Genomic DNA, 20899 nt, shown 5'->3' on the forward strand with positions numbered 1-20899 from the left:
TTTTTTGGCTAAGGTCAACTTGTCTTTAATAATTCAGAAAAATTCTTTAAAATTAATGAAATTGTCTTTAAATTTGTTGTATGTTTGCATCTTGACTACAAAGCAAAAAATCGTTCAAAAATAGTACATGTTTTTCAACACTTTATTTTAAAGAGGTTTTTTACTTGAAACACAGCATAATTTCTACTGGAAGTCGTGTCTGAATTTGGAAAATAAAGTTGTCGTTAACTTGTTTTTAAAGGACTTTGATAGCATATAAGGAAAAAAAGCTGAAAAAGCGAAAAATTAAAATTTGCTTCCTAGAGTCAAGTACACAAACCCCAAATTTAAAAGAGAATTGTGTCTTAAAAGTATCCTTACTTGAATTCTCCGCTTTTTTGGCTAGGAATCAATACCAAAATTGTTAAAGTAAAGACAAAATCTTTGGCATGCTTTTTTCAGTGCATGTTAAAGTGACCGGTCCTTCCATACGTTTTGAGCAGAACTGCGACTGGTCCATACACAAGAGAATAGGCCAATACCTGACCAGGGGTTGACTAATATGTAGTGCAACCAAGTAAAGGGTGATTTGTTAAGAGCTTGATAACTTTTTTTTTTAAAAAAACGCATAAAATTTGCAAAATCTCATCGGTTCTTTATTTGAAACGTTAGATTGGTCCATGACATTTACTTTTTGAAGATAATTTCATTTAAATGTTGACCGCGGCTGCGTCTTAGGTGGTCCATTCGGAAAGTCCAATTTTGGGCAACTTTTTCGAGCATTTCGGCCGGAATAGCCCGAATTTCTTCGGAAATGTTGTCTTCCAAAGCTGGAATAGTTGCTGGCTTATTTCTGTAGACTTTAGACTTGACGTAGCCCCACAAAAAATAGTCTAAAGGCGTCAAATCGCATGATCTTGGTGGCCAACTTACCGGTCCATTTCTTGAGATGAATTGTTCTCCGAAGTTTTCCCTCAAAATGGCCATAGAATCGCGAGCTGTGTGGCATGTAGCGCCATCTTGTTGAAACCACATGTCAACCAAGTTCAGTTCTTCCATTTTTGGCAACAAAAAGTTTGTTAGCATCGAACGATAGCGATCGCCATTCACCGTAACGTTGCGTCCAACAGCATCTTTGAAAAAATACGGTCCAATGATTCCACCAGCGTACAAACCACACCAAACAGTGCATTTTTCGGGATGCATGGGCAGTTCTTGAACGGCTTCTGGTTGCTCTTCACTCCAAATGCGGCAATTTTGCTTATTTACGTAGCCATTCAACCAGAAATGAACCTCATCGCTGAACAAAATTTGTCGATAAAACAGCGGATTTTCTGCCACTGATTTTGGTAATAAAATTCAATGATTTGCAAGCGTTGCTCGTTAGTAAGTCTATTCATGATGAAATGTCAAAGCATACTGAGCATCTTTCTCTTTGACACCATGTCTGAAATCCCACGTGATCTGTCAAATACTAATGCATGAAAATCCTAACCTCAAAAGAATCACCCTTTACATCACTATATTTTTAATACTTTTTATACCCTCCACCATAGGATGGGGGTATATTAACTTTGTCATTCCGTTTGTAACACATCGAAATATTGCTCGAAGACCCCATAAATTATATATATTCTGGGTCATGGTGAAATTCTGAGTCGATCTGAGCATGTCCGTCCGTCCGTCTGTTGAAATCACGCTAACTTCCGAACGAAATAAGCTATCGACTTGAAACTTGGCACAAGTAGTTGTTATTGATGTAGGTCGGATGGTATTGCAAATGGGCCATATCGGTCCACTTTTAAGTACAGCCCCCCATATAAACGGACCCCCAAATTTGGCTTGCGATTGCTCTAAGAGAAGCAAATTTCATCCAATCCGGCTGAAATTTGGTACATTGTGTTAGTATATGGTCTCTAACAACCATGCAAAAATTGGTCCATATCGGTCCACTTTTACGTATAGCCCCATATAAACGGACCCCCAAATTTGGCTTGCGATTGCTCTAAGAGAAGCAAATTTCATCCGATCCGGCTGAAATTTGGTACATGGTGTTAGTATACATATGGTCTCTAACAACCATGCAAAAATTGGTCCATATCGGTTCATAATTACATATAGCCCCCATATAAACCGATCCCCAGATTTGGCTTGCGGAGACTCTAAGAGAAGCAAATTTCATCCGATCCAGCTGAAATTTGGTACATGGTGTTTGTATATGTTTTCTAATGACCATGCAAAAATTGGTCCACATCGGCCCATAATTATATATAGCCCCCATATAAACCGATCCCCCGATTTGGCTTGCGGAGCCTCTAAGAGAAGCAAATTTCATCCGATCCGGCTGAAATTTGGTACATGGTGTTGCTATATGCTCTCTAATGACCATACAAAAATTGGTCCACATCGGCTTATAATTACATATATAGCCCCCATGTAAGCAAAATTCATCCTATGCGGTTGAAATTTGCAACGTGGTGTTAGTATAAGGCCGCTAATAACCATGCCAAAATTGGTCTATAGTTATATATAGCCGATCCCCAATCACACAAAAATTGGTCCATATCGGTTCATAATCATGGTTGCCACTCGAGCCAAAAATAATCTACCAAAATTTTATTTTTATAGAAAACATTGTCAAAATGTTATTTCTATAGAAATTTTGTCAAAATTTTATTTCTATAGAAAATTTTGTGAAAATTTTATTTCTATAGAAAATTTTGTCAAAATTTTATTTCTATAGAAAATTGTTTCCAAATTTTATTTCTATAGAAATTTTTTTTCCAAATTTTACTTCTATAGAAAATGTTGTCAAAATTTTATTTCTATAGAAACTTTAAACTTAATTATATACGTATTTAATCGGCCATTTTTAGTTTAATATATACCACGTATGGACTATGTGGTATATTTTACGGTGTTAGGAAGTTTTAAGATACCTTGCCATCGGCTTCAGTAGAAGTTTCTACGCCGGGCCGAACTTACGGCCGTATATACTTGTTTAAATTATTTTGTTCAAAAGCAAATAATTTCAAAACTAACGTCACATTTTAGAGCCAATTTAGATTTGTTCGAATTTGGCACGGCCGACAAAGCCTTCACACGCTGCATATTTTGGCCCATTTTCGGAAAACTGTCGTCTTAAGTATGATCAAAACTTTGATAGTTTTGGTTTCCACCTTAATCCCCAAAATTCCCCAGATATAGAAATGTAACAGATTGAGATCCGGAGCTTTCGATGGCCATTGTACGGTAGAAATGAAGCGAGGAATCTCCTTTTTCAACCATTCTCGGTTGACGCCTCCTGAGTTCTGCTGAGTTGGAATGTCCATGGTCTGTGGCCGAAATGTGATAATTTTTTATGATGTCACAATGTCTTCGAAAGCTGTGGATTCGGCAACACAATTTTTACGGCAAAATTGTTCCATGTCCACCGACCAAAAATAAGATTTTGCTCTTGAAACATGTTTGTAGTGATCATATTCTTGCCCCGTGAAATGTTATCCTAAATTTTTCGGATAATATTTCGCTTTATATGGATCCCTCTGTCGATGAACACTAGCGGGGAGCGACCATCGGTCCCTACGGCGTTCCAAACCATTATGCTTGATTTCTGGTCGCCAATCGAAGATGTACATTTTCAGCTGACCTCTTTGGCAAGTAAACCATATATTTTTTTGTTTTGTTCACAAACTTCTCAATTTGGAATGACTTCTCACCGGAGAAAACCAGACTTTCATGCTAGCGAAGCAACTCCTTGGCTATTTTCAGTCTGATTTTTTTCGCACATTGGAGAACTCAAGCACCATTTATTTTTTTGAGTTCCAAACATATAATTTTTACACCCAAACATATGGAAAACAGTCTTTTTCGTACGTGTAAAAATAAAACGATGTATAACAAAGAAGACAATCGTTTAGAAAAATATTTGACAAAAATGAGATTTCAATCGGCGATCTTTATTTCCCAGCAAACAAATTTGGACGGTTTTCTGATGACATTACTTTTCGAGTACAACAAACAATACTCTTTTCAACTCGCAAGAAGTTCTTTTAAGGTGATATATAAAAATCTTCGTTTTACGCAGTTTTCAATGTCTTTTTAAAATTTTATGTATATTGTAATGTAGACATTGAATTTGTGGTAAAATACTTGCATAGTTAACCCATGTTTTTAGTTTTTTACTCCATTAAAATTAACTTTTAAGGCAGAACTTCTACAAAAATGCATAGAATCCGAAGAGTTCTTCCGTCCTATAACAAACTCATGTAAAATTCATTGAAAATGATCCAAAATTTCACTACTCTAATCAAACAAATTTGAACACACAATTAAATTTCAATTCCAATTATATTAAATTTAATTGAATGTGAATTTAAAATTTATATGAACCGAATTAAAGTGAATTTAATTAACACTTGTCAGAATATTGCTCAATTATATTTCTACTAATTTTTAGTTTTTTTTTTTAATATTCCCAGCCGATTCAGTAAGCATATCTTTAATTAAATTTTATTTGCTTTCCCTAATAAATCTGCAGCAATTAAAAATTTGTATATGGTCATACAACCATTAAAGTTTTACATTCCACGGCAAGAAATCTTCATAATAAAAAAAATTTCCATTAATGCATCTTGGTTATAACAACAGATGAATGAAATAAATGAAATTTTCCCATCACTTATGATCTCGACATGTGAATGGTCCTCTCAGATGCATTTGACATTTCCCGCTGTGTTTTCTTCTTCTTCTATTCAAAATGGAAAAGAAGTTGGAAACAACACAACAAAATGAACATCGTCCCTAAACCACAAACTAAGCTCATTCATCAACGAGCAAAGTTTATCTTTTTTCTGAGTCACTGAAAATGCAATAACAAAGGGATTAAATATTTAAAATTCTGTGGGACGCCACAAAATTCCATTCCCTATTTCAACTAACCTAACGACCTTAGGAATTGATTACGGGGGAAAATTGTTTGTGGTCAGGTTTACATATTCTATGAATAAACAATAAAACTTTTTCATAGCAGGGGAAAAATTAATAATTTTAGTAGATTGTGAGTACGGTGGTTTAATGTTTGCTTAAATGAGAAACAAAAAAGTTAAATGTTGTCAAACTTTCATTTCTATAGGAAATTTAGTCAAAATTTCATTTCTATAGGAAATTTTGTCAAAATTTCATTTCTATAAAAAATTTTGTCAAAATTTCATTTCTATAGGAAATTTTGTCAAAATTTCATTTCTATAGGAAATATTGTCAAAATTCCATTTCTATACGAAATTTTGTCAAAATTTCATTTCTATAAGAAATTTTGTCAAAATTCCATTTCTATACGAAATTTTGTCAAAATTTCATTTCTATACGAAATTTTGTCAAAATTTCATTTCTATAAGAAATTTTGTCAAAATTTCATGTATAAAGCAAATTTTGTCAAAATTTCATTTCTATAGGAAATTTTGTCAAAATTTCATTCCTATTCTATTTTTTTCAAAATTTCGTTTCTATAGGAAATTTTGTCAAAACTTCATTTCTATAGGAAATTTTCATTTCTATAGGAAATTTTGTAAAAATTTCATTCCTATACGATTTTTTCAAAATTTCATTTCTATAGGAAATTTTGTAAAAATTTCATTCTTATACGATTTTTTCAAAATTTCATTTCTATAGGAAATTTTGTCAAAATTTCATTTCTATAGGAAATTTTGTCAAAATTTCATTTCTATAGGAAATTTTGTCAAAATTTCATTTCTATAGGAATTTGATTTCTATAAGAATTTAATTTTTATAGGAAATTTTGTCAAAATTTCATTTTTATAGGAAATTTTGTCAAAATTTCATTTTTATAGGAAATTTTGTCAAAATTTCATTTCTATAGGAAATTTTGTCAAAATTTCATTTCTATAAAAACTTTTGTCAAAATTTCATTTCTATAGGAAATTTTGTCAAAATTTCATTTCTATAGGAAATATTGTCAAAATTCCATTTCTATACGAAATTTTGTCAAAATTCCATTTCTATAGGAAATTTTGTCAAAATTTCATTTCTATACGAAATTTTGTCAAAATTCCATTTCTATAGGAAATTTTGTCAAAATTTCATTTCTATAGGAAATTTTGTCAAACTTTCATTTCTATAGGAAATTTTGTCAAAATTTCATTTCTATAGGATACTTTGTCAAAATTTCATTTCTGTAAGAAATTTTGTCAAAATTTCATTTCTATAGGATACTTTGTCAAAATTTCATTTCTAGAAGAAATTTTTTCAAAATTCCATTTCTATAGGAAATTTTGTCAAACTTTCATTTCTATAGGAAATTTTTTCTATAGGATACTTTGTCAAAATTTCATTTCTGTAAGAAATTTTGTCAAAATTCCATTTCTATACGAAATTTTGTCAAAATTTCATTTCTATACGAAATTTTGTCAAAATTTCATTTCTATAAGAAATTTTGTCAAATTTTCATGTATAAAGGAAATTTTGTCAAAATTTCATTTTTTAGGAAATTTTGTCAAAATTTCATTCCTATACTATTTTTTCAAAATTTCGTTTCTATAGGAAATTTTGTCAAAATTTCATTTCTATAGGACATTTTCATTTCTATAGGAAATTTTGTCAAAATTTCATTCCTATACGATTTTTTTCAAAATTTCATTTCTATAGGAAATTTTGTAAAAATTTCATTCTTATACGATTTTTTCAAAATTTCATTTCTATAGGAAATTTTGTCAAAATTTCATTTCTATAGGAAATTTTGTCAAAATTTCATTTCTATAGGAATTTGATTTCTATAGGAATTTAATTTCTATAGGAAATTTTGTCAAAATTTCATTTTTATAGGAAATTTTGTCAAAATTTCATTTATATAGGAAATTTTGTCAAAATTTCATTTCTATAGGAAATTTTGTCAAAATTTCATTTCTTAGGAAATTTTGTCAAAATTTCATTCCTATACGATTTTTTCAAAATTTCATTTCTATAGGAAATTTTGTCAAAATTTCATTTCTATAGGAAATTTTGTCAAAATTTTATTTCTATAGGAAATTTTGTCAAAATTTCAGTTCTATAGGAAATTTTTTCAAAATTTCATTTCTATACAAAATTTTGTCAAAATTTATTTTTTATACGAAATTTTTTCAAAATTTCATTTCTATAGGAAATTTTGTTAAAATTTCATTCCTATAGGAAATTTTGTCAAAATTTCATTTCTATAGGAAATTTTGGCAACATTTCATTTCTATAGGAAATTTTGGCAACATTTTATTCCTAACCGATTTTTTTTTCAAAATTTCGTTTCTATAGGAAATTTTGTTAAAATTTCACATCTATAGGAAATTTCATTTCTATAGGAAATTTTGTTAAAATTTCATTCCTATAGGAAATTTTGTCAAAATTTCATTTCTATAGGAAATTTTGGCAACATTTCATTTCTGTAGGAAATTTTGGCAACATTTTATTCCTAACCGATTTTTTTCAAAATTTCGTTTCTATAGGAAATTTTGTCAAAATTTCATTTCTATAGGAAATTTTGCCAAAATTCCATTTCAACAACAATGATTAAAGGAAAAAAACCAAGAATAACAAAATAAAACGAATGAAAAAAAGAGGAAGCACGCTCAAAATAAACCCACCCAACTGTACTCAAATCGAGGATTTGACGGTGGCAAAGGAAAAGAGATATGTTTGTACGAATTTATTTCGACATAAGCCGGCTATCGTGTAAACCTTTTTTCGGAAGGTTCAAGTGTGGTTCACTTTTGGGTTTAGTGAATTGCCTGAATTTATTCTGATAATTGGTTGATAGTTTTGCTGCAAGTAGAGGATGCTGATGACGAATGTGGTAATTCCCAAACGTGCGTTCATCCAACCATCTTGCAGTCTATAGGGCTTTGTCCAAATGAATTTGACAAACATTATTTTCCTCTGTTGTGAATTAAAAAACAACAACAGTTATTAAAGAAAAAAAATAATAAAAACCAACAATAACAAAACAAAAATTTCATTTCTATAGGTAATTTTGTCAAAATTTCATTTCTATAGGAAATTTTGTCAAAATTTCATTTCTATAGCAAATTTTGTCAAAATTCCATTTCTATACGAAATGTTGTCAAAATTCCATTTCTATAGGAAATTTTGTCAAAATTTCATTTCTATAGGAAATTTTGTCAAACTTTCATTCTATAGGAAATTTTGTGAAACTTTCATTTCTATAGGAAATTTTGTCAAAACTTCATTTCTATAGGAAATTTTGTCAAAATTTCATTGCTATAGGAAATTTTGTCAAAATTTCATTTCTATAGGTAATTTTGTCAAAATTTTATTTTTATAGAAATTTTGTCAAAATTTCATATCTATAGGAATTTTTATCAAAATTTCATTTATATAGACAATTTTATTAAACTTTCATTTCTATAGCTAATTTTGTCGAAATATCATTTCTATAGGAAATTTTATCACACTTTCATTTCCGTAGAAAATTTGGTCTAAATTTCATTTCTCCAGGAAATTTTGTCAACATTTCATTTCTATAGGAAATTTTATTAAAATTTCATTTCTATAGGAAATTTTGTCAAAATTTCATTTCTATAGGAAATTTCAAAATATTTCCCATTTCGCATGCCTTTGAACTTGGGCTGTCATTCGGGATATATTCTCCCATTTGCCACTTTTGTCACAAAACATATTAAAAAATAAAACCCAGTCTATATGCACCCACCGTATACAGTGTATCTGAAAATGATTTAAAAATTGTTAATATAAACGATGACACTTTACATGTGTATTTTATTAGGTTGCATATTCTGGTCATATATAAATGAATGTCATCATATCCGTTATTAAGGATCGTTATTGCACTTCATCATGGCATAACTTTTGAATACCAAATTGTTTGGACTAACATTTTTTTCATATTTTATATCCTCATATAAAAATAAACCTCAAATATTCTTGAACAAATGTGTTCATATATATGCTTTCAAATATTTGAAATTGAAATCCGCAAATGTTGGTCAACATGGTCAGGTCAGAATTATTCTATATACATACTTTGCAGTACAAAAGAAGGTAGAACAGGTGTTTTAGAGAGACAGAGGCTTATGCAGGGCCTTTAAACACCAATTGTAAGCTAAACTTGTTTGGTGGTTTTACTGTGACAACGAATTCTTTTTTTCCATAGAAAATTAAAAATTTTAAATTAAATTTTGTCAAAATTTTATTCTATAGAAAATTTTGTCAAAATTTTATTTCTATAGAAAATTTTGTCAAAATTTTATTTCTATAGAACAGTTTTTCAAAATTTTATTTCTATAGAAAATTTTCTCAAAATTTTATTTCTATAGAAAATTTAGTCAAAATTTTATTTCTATAGAAAATTTTGCCAAATTTTATTTTTATAGAAAATTTTGTCAAAATTTTATTTCTATAGAAAATTGTGTCAAAATTTTATTTCTATAGAAAATTTAGTCAAAATTTTATTTCTATAAAAAATTTTGTCAATATTTTATTTCTATAGAAAATTTTGTCAAAATTTTATTTCTATAGAAAATTTTGTCGAAATTTTATTTTTATAGAAAATTTTGTCCAAATTTTATTTTTATAGAAAATTTTGTCAAAATTTTATTTCTACAGAAAATTTTGTAAAAATTTTATTTCTATAGAAAATTTTGTCTAAATTTTATATCTATAGAAAATGTTGTCTTTTCCTCTGTTGGTTAAGCTACACTTGTAGTTTAGTCAATGCATGGTTTTAAGCTTAAATCAAAAAAAACAACAACAATGAAATTTTATTTCTATAGAAAATTTTGTCAAAATTTTATTTCTATAGAAAATTTTGTCAAAATTGTATTTCTATAGAAAATTTTGTCAAAATTTTATTATAGAAAATGTATTATATATATTTATTATAATAAATTTTGTCAAAATGTTATTTCTATAGAACATTTTGTCCAAATTTTATTATAGAAAATTTATTATATATATTTATTATAGAAAATTTTGTCAAAATTTTATTTCTATAGAAAATTTTGTCAACATTTTATTTCTATAGAAAATTTTGTCAAAATTTTATTTCTATAGAAAATTTTGTCAAAATTTTATTTCTATAGAAAATTTGGTCAAAATTGTATTTCTATAGAAAATTTGGTCAAAATTGTATTTCTATAGAAAATTTTGTCAAAATTTTATTTCTATAGAAAATTTTGTCAAAATTTTATTTCTATAGAACATTTTGTCCAAATTTTATTACAGAAAATTTATTATATATATTTATTATAGAAAATTTTGTTAAAATTTTATTTCTATAGAAAATTTTGTCAAAATTTTATTTCTATAGAAAATTTTGTCAAAATTTTATTTGTATAGAAAATTTTGTCAAAATTTTATTTCTATAGAAAATTTTGTCAAAATTGTATTTCTATAAAAAATTTTGTCAAAATTGTATTTCTATAGAAAATTTTGTCAAAATTGTATTTCTATAGAAAATTTTGTCAAAATTTTATTTCTATAGAAAATTTTGTCAAAATTTTATTTCTTTGTCAACATTTTGTCAAAATTTTATTTCTATAGAAAATTTTGTCAAATTTTTATTTCTATAGAAAATTTTGTCAAAATTGTATTTCTAATGAAAAAATTTGTAAAAATATTAATTCTATAGAAAATTTTGTCAAAATGTTATTTTTATAGAAAATTTTGTTAAAATTTCTTATACGAGTATATATTAAAAAGTAGTTGGAGAGGAATATTGTTCAAAATCTACCAAAACCACGCCATAGTTCATATTAACTATTTTTGAAAGATATACGTAAATTTTATTTTTTTGGGGGAGATTGATGCGTCAAAAACCCAAATTCCAATCTTGTAAGGCCATATCCAGTCAAAAATATTACCTTCATAGATACACTAGACATGTGTCGCATAGCTACGAACTTATGTCCTCATATACCTCCATATATCTTTATGTGTGAAAATGTGTACTTGCCTAAGTGTCCTTCATTTGCAGATATTATTGCCTTTGATTGTCATTGTTATGTGCTGTGTGCTGATGGAACATTACAATCAATTTGAAAGTCAGTAGTGCGCTTATCGTTTTGGCTACTTCAGATAAGGCAAAAAAAATAAAAAGCTTGACTCTTGTGAAGGACGGCATGAGTTGACACTCAATGCCAATCATCTGCCACCTGCAGCGTAATGTAACTTCAGGTGCTTATAGGACTTACCTCTACTGTTGTCAGATGGTTTGGTCACTAACGAGCAAAAAAAATAGTAAAGACCAAAGAGTGAATATTTAAGAGAAACGGAATATTTTTGTAAATCTAAAATATATAGCTGTAGCGACTAAAAGCATTATACGAACGTGGGCCTTTTATATTTCAGGATTAAAAACAAATATTAGCTTTATTGTTTTTCAAAATATTAAGTTCTATACACTTTTGCATGCGTTTGGATGAATTGTCGAAGTATTTTTGCCTCTCTGATTGAGGTATCTACGAAACATGTATTCTGAACTCATCAAGCGCTTCTTCTGGTTTCGGGAAACGTTGACCTCTCATTTTAGTTTTTACGTACGGTAATAAAAAAGAACTCATTCGGGGCAAAGTCAGGACTATGCGGCACATGAGTGTTCGAAAATGCAGTTGTTTGAGCCAATGTGTGAGAGCTCGTATTGTCATGGTGAAGAATAATTCGTCGGCGGTTGACGATCATATGCTTGGAAGTGATTCATGCGCATGCAACATTTGTCGGGATTTGGCTCATCTTGAAACACCCATACGGTTAGGTTAGGTATAGTGGCAGCCCGATATTTCAGGCTCACTTAGACTATTCAGTCCATTATGATACCTCAGTGGTGAACTTCCTTCTTATCACTGAGGGCTGCTCGATTCTATGTTAAGCTCAATGACAAGGGACCTCCTTTTTATAGCCGAGTCCACATTGCAGTGAAGCCACTTAGAGAAGCTTTGGAACACTCAGAAATGTCACCAGCATTGCGGACGTGGGATAATCTACCGCAGAAAAACTTTTTGGTGTTTGGCCGAAGCTGGGTTCGAACCAACGACCTTATGTATACAAGGCGGGCTAACCATTTCACCTCTGTGGCTCTCAACAGCCTTACGGTCGACTGCTGTTTAAATTCGGTCATACGCGTAAAGCCACGATACATCACCTAGGGTTGACCAATCCCGAAATATATAAGACAACCTTCGTATAATTGTGGGCTATGCGACAAATTGTTGCAGAATGTTAAATACCCCAAGGCAACATATTGTACTAGGAACCATGTCAATTGCACGAAACCTTACCATGGAATGACAACCAGGACGATTTCGTTTTGTTCAAAATACAGCAAAACTCATCTAAATTCTAGTCCTTCGAGAAACAGTTTCCCTTCTTATTTCTTTTATATTAATATTCATAATTTCTCCACCTTATATTTGTCTCTTCTATTTCTTTTATAGGTAATTATGCTCCCATTATTGTGCCACCCTCTTGGATTGTTAAATTGCCCACCAAAGGCAATTTCAAATCATCCATTCGTGTCAATAATAAAGGAATGCCAAATGCCAAGGATAAGAAAGTCGCTCGAGCGAATACCAAACGTAATAAAAAGGATGACCGTAAAGATCAGCGAGCATTCATTGTCAAACCCATACCATCGACTGAAGTTATTCCTGTCATTGTCTATATTAATCCCAAGTCTGGTGGTAATCAAGGTGTCAAACTTTTGGGTAAATTCCAACAAATTTTGAATCCTCGCCAAGTTTTTGATTTAACACAAGGTGGACCAAAAATGGGGTAAGTTATAAAAAAACTGCAAGACTGATTAGCGTTTAAGCAAAAATTATGGAAATAAGTGTGAATTTTATTTTGTTGAATACAGACAAATATTTTTTTGTGAAAATGTAGTAAAACCCATGGTATCAAAATTGAACGGGCTGGCACTATACGTAACCAAACCATAGACCACGAATGACAGTCCTCGTCCTTACCCTAGGGATGTGTCATTACGCACCACTTTGTATCAGCATCTTAGCCTTGTGTTTCGCTCGTGTTTCTTATTTAATCGCAGTTCTCCGACCCATGGTCGTATACGAGTTCCGCTGCTCCCCTTTTTTGAAACATGCCAAAAAGACGTTTACCGGTACAGCCTTCAGCTACTTCTTCGATTCAGTTTTTATCTCCTCATTCTACTTAGGGTAAGGGAGTCCTTCCTCGTTCCTCGGAATAGTCTCTTGGGTTCTGCTGGGGTTAACTCGCCGGGGAAGAGTCCGTCACAGAAATTTATTGGTCAGTGACAGTGGAAGTAAACGGCAATGTTTTGTTTTGAGTTTATTCTTTATTAGTTTCTCTAGGCTTGAAGAACATGGGAATGGATCTAACGATGCTTAGAGCTTGTCTTGGCTGATTGATGGCTGAGTAGTGTGACTGAAACAGGAGGTAGTAACTAGGTTGACGGGGCGGTGACCTGGATTGGAAAACAGTGTTGGGGGGGATCTGTACGCGACCGTGATCGGAGCACGAACGATATGGTGACGAGCAAGAACCCGAGGCACGGAGGTGACATTAGCTGATTACGAGGTATCTAGCAGGAGGACGTAATTGCGACCGGGGTCAGGTTGCCACGGAGGGAAGGAAAGGAGGTGTTCATGACCAAGCTGATCCATAACCGGGCTCGGAATACAAATCTACGTAGACGTGACGGCGAGAATGGTAGCCACGTGACTGTGACCTTGTTCGGAATACAGGGTACTGCAGTTGGGACTAATGCTTGGGCTAGGAAACGCTGTTTCTGCTACGTCCACGTTTTGAAACCAAAGAGCCCTGTTTCCACTTCTTCTCTTCCTTATATAGGTTTGCTTGTTCTATGGGTTTTCGCATACCCGCATAATGTGCGGGTGTCTTGTTCCTCTTAACCGGTAACAGTAACTTCTTCACTTGTTTGGTGCACCAGCAACAATGCATGCTGCATTGCATTGTTTTAAACGATGACAAATTTTTCCAACGGAAAATATAATTCATTAATAACCAAAATAAAACAATTGAGTGGGATAAGGGAAAACAAATAATGAGGATTGACAAAATAAAATAATTCAATAATACTTGAGGTGAAAACAAGGCGACTTCGCCGTCACACTGTCCGGTCTCAACGCCGACGAGGAATGTTCTGTATCTCCACCTTGTCCCGTCGGGTTATTATTATGCGGTAGCTTTGGTCGTGTATAGTTACGGTGTACTTATACAGCCGGCATGGCCTTGGTATGACCCGGCAGTATCCCACGTATGGCCGCAGATCTTCCAGCACCTCTTCCGGTAACTCTTCTCCGCATTCATAGCGTCTTGCTGGAGATTGGTCACAAATTCGGACCAACCGGGTGTTCTGTCTCGGTCCGCTGACCTCCGAGCTGGAAGATTGAATGTGTGTTGGGGAGGATGGACATGAAATGACTGGAAGGTATTTTCGCCGCACGCATTTGTCTTGGTTGACCCGTCATCAACGGGCCCGGCTTGTAGCAGTTCGTTTGCTAGGATTACGTGTTGTGCGGACAATGTCCTCAATTCGTTGGATTAGCTGTCACAGTTACGTGGAGCCACCGTGGTGCAACGGTTAGCATGCCCGCCTTGCATACACAAGGTCGTGGGTTCGATTCCTGCTACGACCTAACACCCAAAAGTTTTTCAGCGGTGGATTATCCCACCTCAGTAATCTGGTGACATTTCTGAGGGTTTCAAAGCTTCTCTAAGTGGTTTCACTCGATGTGGAACGCCGTTCGGACTCGGCTATAAAATGGAGGTCCGTTGTCATTGAGCTTAACATGGAATCGGGCAGCACTCAGTGATAAGAGAGAAGTTCACCACTGTGGTATCACAATGGACTGAATAGTCTAGTGAGCCTGATACATCGGGCTGCCACATAACCTAACCTAACCTACGTGGACGTAGTATGGTGATGTAGTGTGATTCTGAACGAAGCCATCAGGTAGACCTCTAGGACTAACCCATGGTTATCCATGATCGGGCCTGGTTTCAGGACGTGCAGGTGCCCCCTTGGACGATGGGGAAATGGGTACGTCTGTGGTTGCGGGCGGTGCTGCCGGGGTGAGCTTTCTGACGAGGACGACAGGAGGCAATCTCGGGTTTGGCGTTGAGACCGCAGGAGTGGTGGGGTATAGGCCCCGTCCCTGTCTGAGGAGATGCATATTGTCTCTAATTGAGGCTTTACCGCAGCTAGTGTCGCAAAGCTAGCTCTCTCCAGTGGCATTTGGATGACCCGAACGGTACAGCTCTTTAGCAGAGGGTGAGTAGTGTTTTGTAGTAGAATAGTAGCGGTTCTGGAGTTGCTCCTAATAGTTGGCCTTGGTGCGTAAAGGCCCTGAGTGCGCAGTTCTTCGGTTCTCCATGTTAATTTTGACGGTATTTGTATCTGTGGGTGAAATAAATATTGCGTTAGAATTAGCTTTAGGAGAAGGAGTAGTCAATGTATTCTCGCCGATCGAGGAGTATGCTTTTAATTCGAAATCTATCAACTCATATGGCCATTCGTATATTGGGGCCAACTTAGTGGCGAAATTGTCTACGGCTTTGTAAACATGGTGTTGACGGACTCAAACCTACGACCCCTTCTCTGATTTCCAAGACCTTCTCCTAAGGTTGTAGTGTCGTCGCCCTACTCCATTGCGCACCATCTGGAAGACTTCCTGCGATTCGTTGACCCTATTATCGGGTTTCCTCGATTTAGTTCCAGTAAGGGTGGTGACTTCGTCGTATCACGTTCGCGGCACTGCACCAAATAGATTGGAATATACCAATAATTGACAGCTAAGCTACTTTCCTACGAGTAATCATCCCACTGTGTGTGATAATATTCGTTCATGAAAAGCTTTCATAACACCTTCGGCGGTGTTATCACAAAGGACTGAATAGTCTAAGTGAGTCTGATACATCGGGCTGCCACCTAACCTAACACCGTCGGCGGTTGCTTTGCGACTGGGGACGAGTTCGACCCATTTAGTGATCCGATCAATGAAGAACAAGAGCATAGTATTCCCATGATTGGCAACGGACCCACAAAGTCGGAGCAGACTGTCGCCCACAATTCCTCGGGAATGGTGACTAGCATTTCTCCCGCCGGCGCAGTTTGGCTGGGCTTGCGTTGACAGGACTCGCAGGACCAAACGTAGATGAATATATTCCGGTTCATCTTACGACAGTAACAGCGGCAGCTAACTCGGTTGAATGTTTCCCTAATGGAAAATCTTAAATACGTTTTCAAATTCTGGAGGGGGTAAAGGCTTCCCCCCTGAGACCATTCTTCGCTTATGTCTCTAGTATTCGGCTGCCATTATACCTAAGTCCACTACAACCTAACCTTAACATTCAGGTTAAAACTGACGTATATTTCATTTCTATTTTCAGTTTGGAATTGTTCAGGAAAGCTCCGAACTTACGCATTTTGGCGTGTGGTGGTGATGGTACTGTTGGATGGGTTCTATCCGTTCTAGATCAATTACAACCGCCTATAACACCGCCTCCAGCTGTAGGTGTCTTGCCTTTGGGAACGGGTAACGATTTGGCTAGAGCTTTAGGATGGGGAGGCGTAAGTATCTCTAGAAACTATAAACACACACAATTTTAATATTTTTTCTTTCGTTCACATTGCTAGGGCTATACTGACGAACCCATTGGTAAAATCTTGAAAGAAATCGGTATGTCACAATCTGTCCTTATGGATCGTTGGCGTTTGAAAGTTAGTCCTAATGAAGACGTACCCGATGACAATGTGGATCGTAGTAAAGACAATGTTCCCTTGAATGTGATAAACAATTACTTTTCATTTGGTGTCGATGCCCATATAGCCTTGGAATTTCATGAGGCACGCGAAGCTCATCCGGAGAGATTTAATTCACGGCTACGGAATAAAATGTACTATGGTCAGATGGGCGGTAAGGATTTGATATTACGTCAATATCGTAACCTATCACAATGGGTTACATTGGAATGTGATGGCACGGATTATACGGGCAAATTACGTGATGCCGGTTGTCATGCTGTATTATTTTTAAATATTCCCAGGTAAGAAGATGACCTCTAAAAAAACGGAAGTTATTTATAAAGAATTGTCTCGACACGTATATGTAGTTATGGCGGTGGCACACATCCATGGAATGATTCTTTTGGCCAATCGAAACCTAGCATTGATGATGGTCTCATCGAGGTGGTTGGTTTAACCACATATCAACTACCCATGTTGCAAGCTGGTCTCCATGGCACTTGCATTTGCCAGTGTCGTACGGCACGTATAACCACTAAGAAGACAATACCCATGCAGGTGGATGGTGAGGCATGTCGTGTGAAACCCTGCATCATTGAAATGGATTTGTTAAATAAGGCCATTATGTTGGCTAAACGTAAACATCGTGACCATGGTGATGTCCAGTAAGTATATCGTTTAATCTATTAAGGTAGTACGAATGTATGGTCCTTGGAGAGAAGTCAATATAGTCAGTCTGCAAGCAAAGAGAAATCCTTGATATTTTGATGGTTGACTACTTGACAGCTTTATCGATGCAATATCCAGAGTGCGTGTATGTGTGTGTATGAGAGAGTGCAAAGGAATCTTTTAATTTAGGTCAATTTCCAAGATATTTTCCATTTCTTGGCTTCTATGTGTGGACTGTTCATCCACAATGCTTTGGGTATTTGTAAATGAAATGCCCACTTGAATGTCCTCGTTTAACTAGTGGCCACACATCCATTTGAAAAACTTAATTAAAACGGGCACATATTGTCTTCCGTCTTCTATAGAAATGTGGATATATTTCTCTTTGATATGATGTTCTCCTATTTTCAGCATAGAAGATTGGAGTATTGTGATATTATCTAATTGTTCAAATTTATCAATTTCCATGTAGATGAACATTTTTGTTAAAAGGAATTTTCAATATAAAATTTGCCAGTTATTAAACGTCACAAAGGAGATAAAAGTAACCAGTTATTTTGAATGAGAATAATGATTAGAATAATTAGAGATATTAAATTTTATTTAACACTAGCGTAACCCGGCCCGCTTCGCTACGCCTACCGAAGCGTATTTGTAGAAAAATTGTGCGTTAACTTAATCAACCATATCCTTCGTGCTGAAAACAAATTCGAAAAGATTTGAATTCTTTCACACAAATCGGACAACTTGCTTTTTCGGAAAATTAAACATAATATTTCAACAACATACAAAGAATCACTGTTTCCCGTCCAATAAATCGGAAGGAGCAAAAGTACTTAAAAAATTTACCACATTACCATTTGTTAAAATGTTTGACACGGAGAACATGCCTTTCTCGAACATACATCGAAAAATGATGCATCTCAACGTTGTCTGCCAATTTCATATAAATTTAAGTTATTTTCTTTAAAAAGTGCGGCTGAATCCTATGCAAAAATCATAAAATTATGTACCGAGTTCCCATTTACGGACAAACTTTTACTTTAAATTTTTCAAAAAAATTGGACAAAAGGGAACCCTCTCCCCACCTTCGCTCCACTCCGACCAGATATCGGAAAATCACGTACCCTATATTAAATTCACAAACTACCTAACGGTCCCTATAAATTCCGAGTAAATCGACAAAGTTTATTTCACTATTCTACTTCCCCAACCAGATATCAAAAAATCATGTATTAATTTAATCACCTCCTCCTTCAAGTAGATCGGAGAAGATTAAATTTTGCTCTATTGTTTTAAAGGGCTGTCACTTTCCCCGATAAAATATCGATAAACACCGGTACACCACCTTGATTTCATAAACTTCCCCCATGGCCTTTGTAAATTTCAAGAAAACTTGAGAATTTTAGTTTTTTCAGTTTTAGAGGGGGGGGCCTCTTCTAAAACTGACCAAATATCGAAAAATGATGTAGCGTATTTTGTCTAAACGTCCCAGAAAATGTCAAACAAATTATAAGCCCAATTTTCGAAAAGCAGGGCAAGGGGCGCGCCCTCTTCCCGTCCAAATATCACAAAATCAGGTATCCAATATTAATTTCTTAAGCTCTCCCCACGACCTCTGTAAATGTCAAGTAAATTGGAAACGTTTGATTGTTTCTCTGTATGTACTTAAGGAGAAGCGGATGTCTCCTTATATCCCTTTTTTCCCCTAACCAAATATTAAAAATCAGGAACCTAATATAAATTTCAAAACCTCACCCAGTTTTTCCGTAAAATTTCAGTCGGAGGACTTTTGTTTTCACTGTACTTCAAGAAATTCTGTCAAAGGTGAAGTTCCCCTCTCCGACCAAATATCGAAAAATAAAGTAGCCGTTCTTTGTCTAGACGCCCCCTTCAACCTTCCCTGAAAATTTCAAGCAAATCGGGTTGTTGTTGTTGTAACAGTTTCATCCATTTTGTTCTAAGCTTGTGTAGTTCAACTAGTAGTCAGATTAAGGAACTCTGCGACAAGGATGGTCCAGAGTGATCTGGTGGTGAAACTGGTAGGCTTAGCTGGGCAAGCGAAAATTTGACGAGTCCTTGATTACAAATGGGACACATGTCAGTATGCTGCTATCAATCACTGATAAGTAGGAATTGAGGCGGCTGCACTTGCCTGATCTTAGGTTAGGTTAGGTGGCAGCCCGATGTTTCAGGCTCACTTAGACTATTCAGTCCATTGTGATACCACATTGATACCATGTTAAGCTCAATGACAAGGGACCTCCTTTTTATAGCCGAGTCCGATCGGCATTCCACATTGCAGTGAAACCACTTAGAGAAGCTTTGGAACCCTCAGAAATGTCACCAGCATTACCAAGGTGGGATAATCCACCGCTGAAAAACTTTTTGGTGTTCGGTCGAAGCAGGAATCGAACCCACGACCTTGTGTATGCAAGGCGGGCATGCTAACCATTGCACCACGGTGGCTCCGGCCTGATCTTAGTTGGGCCAAAACCGTAGTCTGTCGTGGGAGGTCTCTCTCCTCCGGTGCTATGGGCGGCGGTCGGACTCCGAGAACAGGATTAACCTTGTAGCTACTCACCGCTTCGGCTACAGTATCCTCATCAATCCTGTTCAGACCTGTCTGGTATGCTGCCTGATCTAGAGGCTCTCTTTTATAACGCTGTATCTCGGGCTCCAGAAGATGAAGATCAATCCTTACATTCCTGTGTGGAGGTTGTCTTTCCACAAGATGGTGATTTGGAGGACAACTACGATAGCAACCCAAGAGGTACTGCTATGACAACATGTAATTGTGTCGTCACACTGGGATGATCTTGGTCTCCGCATAAAATTGATCCAGGGGTGTACTGCGAAGACATCCTGTTGCAGTTCTAAGGGCAGTGTTCTGACAGGTCTGCATGTTATTCCACTGCGTGTTGCTCGTTTGAGGTGTCCACAATGGCGCTGCATAGTTTACCACTGACCGGCCAATTGCCTTATATGTAGTCAACAAGGACGGCGGAAGTACGCAGGCAGTTGAATGTCAGAGTCGCCGGCGAAATAATTCCGACCACAAATTACCCTAAGATTCTCGGGGTCACATTCGACAGCCTTTTTAAGTCGCCCGCCCATGCCATTGCAATTTGTGTTAGGCTCCGCGGTAGAAACAAAGTCCTCAAGTCGCTTGGGGTGCGGACAAAGAAAGCAAATCGGGTAATGGGGAAGGAGGTTCCCCTCCCCGTCCACATATGAACACATTAGGAACCACATATTAATTTCATAACCTCACCGCATGTTCTCTGCAAATCTCAGGTAATTTAGAGACCAAATATCGCAAAATGAACTAGCGGGTCTAGATGCCAACCCCAACATTCAATGCAAATTTCAGGCAAATCGGTCAACTTTGGTCAAAGTTTCAAAAAGTCGGGCAAGAGGGAGGTCCCCCTCCCCGACCACATATGAACACATTAGGTACCACATATCAATTTCATAACCTCACCG

The 20899-nt window shown here is 35.2% G+C and overlaps 1 protein-coding gene across 3 annotated transcripts in view; it reads left to right on the forward strand.

Annotated features, from left to right (window-relative positions):
• Positions 1 to 20899, forward strand: part of LOC142228746 (eye-specific diacylglycerol kinase-like) — a 276881-nt gene that overhangs the window by 231873 nt on the left and 24109 nt on the right. For all 3 annotated transcript variants that reach the window (XM_075299254.1, XM_075299252.1, XM_075299253.1), the window contains exons 6-9: positions 12435 to 12771; positions 16390 to 16570; positions 16637 to 17046; positions 17113 to 17409. In XM_075299254.1, the coding sequence (XP_075155369.1) occupies positions 12435 to 12771; positions 16390 to 16570; positions 16637 to 17046; positions 17113 to 17409 (1225 nt within the window). The remainder of the gene's footprint in view (positions 1 to 12434; positions 12772 to 16389; positions 16571 to 16636; positions 17047 to 17112; positions 17410 to 20899) is intronic.

This window comes from Haematobia irritans, chromosome 3 (assembly GCF_050003625.1).
Source record: "Haematobia irritans isolate KBUSLIRL chromosome 3, ASM5000362v1, whole genome shotgun sequence".
NCBI lineage: Eukaryota > Metazoa > Arthropoda > Insecta > Diptera > Muscidae > Haematobia > Haematobia irritans.